Genomic DNA, 5,873 nt, shown 5'->3' with positions numbered 1-5,873 from the left:
TTGATAGTTTTATATATTCAAATACATATGTCATACATTTATTGATTTGGTGTAAACTCCTATAATATAATTTTTAGCCAGATAAATTATTTTTTCAGGCACATGAAAGTAGGCTTGAGCAGACAACCAATAGAAACAAATTACTACTTGAGTTAGGAAATGGTTGGACCACCCGATCTTGTGGCCTTCTCTGCTAATTGTAGTAGATACTGTACTGGATACTACTCTATTCGCATTAATGTTCAAGTTTTTACGCAATCAGATTAATGTTCTAATTGCAGTAGATTTGTATTTTTATTAGAAAATTCATTATATATACAAAGGTGTTAATATACTCCTTAATTTTGCGATTTAGAGTAGATATACCTCTCGTTAAAAAAGTGGTGCATATATACCTTGCCGTTACACAAATGGTGCAAATATACTAGTGATAAGCTGTGTTACATCCTATGTTTTGATGATTTGTCAAATGGCTGAAAAATGGATAGGGACCTGATCTATTATATGTTCTCTCTGTACACCATGCGTGCCAACAATCTGATTGTAAAAAACGCAAGTACGAGCGAGAGAATTTCTTGCGGTTCGGCTTTAAGTCAAACATGAGGAGTGGTCTCTACTCTACCCATATGTTCCCTAATATATATGTATATACAACTTACTCCAATATATTGGGTATCACTTGAAAAAACCAGAATCACTTAAAAGTGCAGCCGTCACGGGATTCTCCAAGTGTTCAAAACAAGCTGACCACAGACTAAAGGACCAGATCCCAAAAACTGAAGATGCAAATGTCCCTTAGTTTGTCTTGAGCTTTGTTTATGTTCTCTATCTTGTAAACCTACTCTTCTCAAAAGAAGTTGCTGTAGGTATTCTGAATTCTCAGTAGTTGTACACTTGTTTGTAAGCTGTTGAGTGGTAACCTTGGCTAGAGTTAGTTAAGGTGTATTAGTTGGTTTGGCTAGAGTTCGTCAAACGTTGTTAAGCGTATGGCTAGAGTTAGTCATAGCATGTAGCTTACAATAGGGTTATTGTAAGGGTGAGGGATTAAGGGTTTAATTCCTAGATTACAAGAGGGTGTGATCTGAAGTTGCTCGGTGTAGTGAAGTGAAAATCCTACGTGGTAGGTCGTGGTTTTTAATCTCTTGAGCAAGGAGTTTCCACGGTAAAATCTTGTCTAAATTACTTACTGCACCGCATCAGGGAACTGGTAAACAACCAAGTCCCTCATATATTGTTTGGTGGATGCATAGCATTATAAAAAGTTTTCGCTAACGGAATATTTTTAAAAATCATTCAGCTTGTTTTTTAATTTTAAAAAAATGTCACGTGGCTTTAAAAAAATAAGTCTACCCATTTTTTGAGTATATTTATGTTTTTAAAAGGCACGTGGTAATTTTTTCCTAGTAGGTCGGGTTACGGTTTGTTTAAAAAAAATATCTCTGTGGCCTTAAAAGAAATAAGTCTACCATTTTTTTTAAACGAATCAGACTCGACCACTAGGAAGAAAATTACCAAGTGACTTTAAAAAATTAGGTCCACTAAAACATAAATTGGTAGACTTGTTTTTTCAATTAAAACATAAGCTAAATATTTATTTTAAATTCGATCATGAAAAGGGTATATTCTTTGTAATTTATTATCCGCGTAACAATGGGGGTATATATCTACTTTTTTAGCGAATGATATACCTGTTCTAAATCGCAAAGTTGAGGAATATATTGGCACCTTTCCTTATATATATACACAACTGTTTAATTGTGAATCCAATTAATAAAATAGGCTATAAATTTAGTGGCAACTTCAGAATCCATAAACTTTTAACTCTACGACTAACAGTGCCACAATTGATCATGTGAAACGATCTTGGGGACCAGCTTCAATGAGGAAAAGCATATCAAATATGAACCTTAATTACCTTCCTCTCAAACTTGCGCATGTAGTCACGAAGTAAGTACACCAGGTTCCCAAAATCTTATCAACATCAAAATCATTTGCTAATGTAGATTTATATAGCTAGTGCCGTCACATCCATTCTTTTGATTTGATGACCTAATATATGAACTTGAATAATACACGCACATATACATATTTATGTTAATTTTGCACCACAAGTAATAGGTACACAGACACTTTGCATCGATTAATTTAAAATCAACCAAGCAAATATCTCCAGTATTAGTTCTCACAAATATATTCATTTTTCAGGCACATGAAAGTAGTTTTGAAGCAGACAGCTAATCGAAACAAATGAGTACGTACTTGAGTTAGGAAATGCTTGGACCATTCCATCTCTTGGCCTTCTCTGCTAATGGTAAGGGTGATTTGCATAAGATAGCTAGTTTTCACATTTGTACTGAAATGTCATTTTTTAGTTTAATGAAAAATTCCGGACTAAAATACCCTTAAGTTGAACGATAGAGATAGTAAAGAGACGCCAATAACCGTGGCATGCAAATTACGACGGATCGGTATGATCACTTCATGCTATATTCAATCTAGCTATCCTGTTTGATCACTTACAAACTATTTTTGACAAGTGTATCAAAGGTGAACCAAAATATGATATCCAGTGACAACTAACAAGTAACCTAACACGTGTCATGTCCTCAAAAAGTGAGGTCATCTCCCATATGTATAGATATGTCATTATGATTTCATCATTTGAAATACCAAGAATTAGCCTAACCATCACTCCGATGTATCTAATATCTTTCATAACCTATTGGTTTTGTTATCTAAATTTTGTTATTCTTATTCCCTCTGATAGAGGAAGACTTATTTAATCCTAGAAAAACTTGCATACCTTTGAAATTGTTTCTTAGGACATTCCATTGCACCACTAGCCATAATTATATTTACTCATAAATAAGTAAGTAACATTTATTTTTTTCCCTTGTTAATTTCTCCACCAAAAAATACTTACTGCTCCATTTTATGTGACATAACTCGCAATACAAGTATAAAGTTAAATAATTTTAGGTATGAATTCGAATACAATATCTTCAGAAGTGGGGGAGTAGTAGGCCAAGAAATAGGAATTGATGGAAGTCGTGGCCTCATTCATTCCCTTTCTTTGCGTAAAGCAAATAAGCTGGACACGATATTTGTGTTCTTTTTTTTCTCAGACATTGGTTCTGTGTGGCTCTCTTTCCTTATCCCTATTCTAAAATACAAAAAAACCACCACCCTCACATTGCTTTATATATATCTCATTGTTCATATATCTCTATCTTCTACTAGCACAAAAAAAAAATGTCTAATCAAGAAAATGGTGTAGTCCAGCCATGGCCAGATCAACTTATACTACCCGATTCATTGTATACCGAAAATATACGACAACTCCATTTATCAATCGAACATGAATGGGATACGTTGAGACGATCAGCGTGCCAGGTTGCAGCAGGAAGGGCACTGTGGAGGCATGTGATAAATGATCCATTAGCAGAGTTACTAGCAGGGGAGACTTACTTGAAAAGTTTGTATGAAAAAATAAAGAGGGATTGTGTTAATAATGCACGAGAGGTTTCTGGTGTTATGATTGCAGTTAGAACATTATGGTTTGATCAACAACTTGAGGAAGCTCTTAGTTCCTTTGATGATGGTGGCGGAGCAACACAAGTTGTCTTTCTTGGAGCAGGTAGGTGATCAAAAATAATAAATTAAATTAACTGTTTTTTAAGTGTTGGTACATTGTCTCAGTGGATATTCCACTGATCTTTATATGTTTTTGGGCAATCTTCGCTTTGTGGACTTGTTTCCGAGATCGAATTAAATTAGACTCGAAGTATATTTTCCTAACTTAGTATCGGAGATCTCAGCCATTCTAATTCTTGGTTTATTTGTTGGGCCTTCACATTAGGTTGTTCACACTGGGATGCATAGCATTCTATGGGTACAAAGAATCAAACTATAAGCAGCGCTCTCTTGACAGAGTTTTAGGCGGCAAGAGACTAGTAGAAATTCTTAAATAACTACTCCCTCCGTCCCATAACAACTGTCACCTTAGCCAAAAAAATTTGTCCCACAATAAGTGTCATCTTAGGAAATCAAGACATAAATTGGCTAGTTTTTTCCAACTCTATCCTTAGACAAAAATGACAAGTTAAAGTAACATCTAAATGATGATTGGAAAAGCCACATAGTAACTTGGTATTGTTGGATTCCTAATGTCAAAAAGATTACTACTTGTGCATGCTCTGATCAAGAGGGAAAAGTAATTTATTTTTGTTATATAGGGGTAATTTAGTAAACTTCACATTACATTATTAGTTTCTTAATAAGCGTGTTTTTGGCTAAGGTGACAATTATTATGGGACGGAGGGAGTACTTTTTAACCGTTGTAATTGGAAGAAAAAAACCACTATTGTGAAGTTTCAAAATTATTGGATTGTCATAGAGTTACACCCGTGGAATTTGAAACTCCACTGTAGTAATTATTTTTCAAAGATAGAGCTGAAAAGTTGTCAGTGAACACTATTTCTACGTTCACAAGGCGTCCCGTTTTGGGCTTAAAGGAGTGCTTGTTCCACATTTATTCAGAGAATGAGTTGTTGTCTCTTTATAAGGTTTCAAAAAGCACCTGCCGAAGTCAAGATTTCAACTTTTTAGATTCAAGATGCTACTAAACCCGCTAGTCACTTGAGTTACTGGGTCGGAATTTAAAATTTGTACTTGTTTAATAGATTACTGTTTAATAGATTACTTAACGCATACTTAAGTCTGAGCCAAAGCTATTCTGCTGAACCCCTAGTTTTAATAGTACATCTGTCCACATGGATAATTCTTACCTCATCAATTAGTTTCGGGGTTGAGTTAGGTTTAAGGTCCATTTTCATAAGTGAATCTTCCATATCACTACCCTATTTGGATCAGTTTTGTTCCAATATGGTAAAGTAGGAGATGTATCAAACTAATATCTTGCTCTATCTCCCCGCTGCAAGATAAGACTGCATGCATTAGACCCAATGTAGTCTGGCCTTTCTTAGAACTCCACACATAGCGGAAGCTTAGTGCACCGATGTGCTCTTTTCTATTATCTGTTCCTGCTACCTCTGCAAGTTATTTAAATCCGTTTTGTGGGGACAATGGAGAACAGATCGATGATATCAATTTCCTCATCTGCAGGTATGGATACGAGGGCGTACCGCTTGAGTTGCTTGAAAGAAAGTGACATTTTTGAGGTTGATTTCCCAGAGGTATTGCAGATGAAAACTACTGTCCTTAAGGAAGCAACAAATGAACAAAAGCAGCCAATGATGACAGCAAAATCACTAAAGAGAGTAGCAGCTGATTTAAGAGAGAAAAATTGGATTGAAAAGCTTAAAGTATCAAGTTTAGACTTAAAGAAAAATACAGTTTGGGTATTAGAAGGAATCCTCTACTATCTATCCCATTGTCATGCAATGGAAGTACTCAATGTTATTGCTAAAAACACTGCCTCTGCTCATACAGTACTTTTAGCAGATTTCATGAACAAGCAATCAACCAAAATGTGCAGCTCCATTTTCCATTTCTATAGTGATTGGCCTGATCAGTTGTTGCAGTCACTTGGATTTTCTCAAGTTAAACTTTCCCAAATCGGCGATCCTGACGCCCATTTCGGGCTGTTGCATGATCCGTTAAACTTGTTCGACAAGTTGAGGAGCTTGCCACGGTCGCTACAAACTCATCCGGACGATGGAACGCCGTGTTGTAGGTTGTATTTTCTTCATGCTTCTGGGGCACCACCTATTCAAACTATTCCTTGAATCATGTTACTAAAAGATTAGAAGTAGGACTCATTATTTGTTGGTGCCTTTCATGGCACTAGAAATACAATTTGAATTAGTGAGTGTCACTCAAGCTATGTTTTGTACTATATTTTCTTCTTCAAA

At 35.5% G+C, this 5,873-nt stretch overlaps 1 protein-coding gene across 1 annotated transcript; it reads left to right on the top strand.

Annotated features, from left to right (window-relative positions):
* The first annotated feature begins 3,139 nt into the window (after window positions 1-3,139).
* Window positions 3,140-5,873, top strand: LOC132040739 (uncharacterized). Its single transcript, XM_059431409.1, has 2 exons — window positions 3,140-3,637; window positions 5,125-5,873. The coding sequence occupies exons 1-2, from the start codon at window positions 3,253-3,255 to the stop codon at window positions 5,745-5,747; spliced, it is 1,008 nt and encodes a 335-aa protein (XP_059287392.1). The 5' UTR covers window positions 3,140-3,252; the 3' UTR covers window positions 5,748-5,873.

Source organism: Lycium ferocissimum, chromosome 12, assembly GCF_029784015.1.
Source record: "Lycium ferocissimum isolate CSIRO_LF1 chromosome 12, AGI_CSIRO_Lferr_CH_V1, whole genome shotgun sequence".
Classification (NCBI taxonomy): Eukaryota; Viridiplantae; Streptophyta; class Magnoliopsida; order Solanales; family Solanaceae; genus Lycium; species Lycium ferocissimum.
Note: the sequence above shows the minus strand (reverse complement) of the source record. Positions and strands in the feature narration are given on the sequence as shown.

Excerpts from the sequence above, each read along its gene's own strand:
- LOC132040739 (XM_059431409.1), top strand. The coding sequence starts at position 3,253 with ATGTCTAATCAAGAAAATGGTGTAGTCCAGCCATGGCCAGATCAACTT. Across the intron at positions 3,638-5,124 it reads AGTTGTCTTTCTTGGAGCAG|GTATGGATACGAGGGCGTAC; the intron begins GTAGGTGATCAA and ends CCTCATCTGCAG.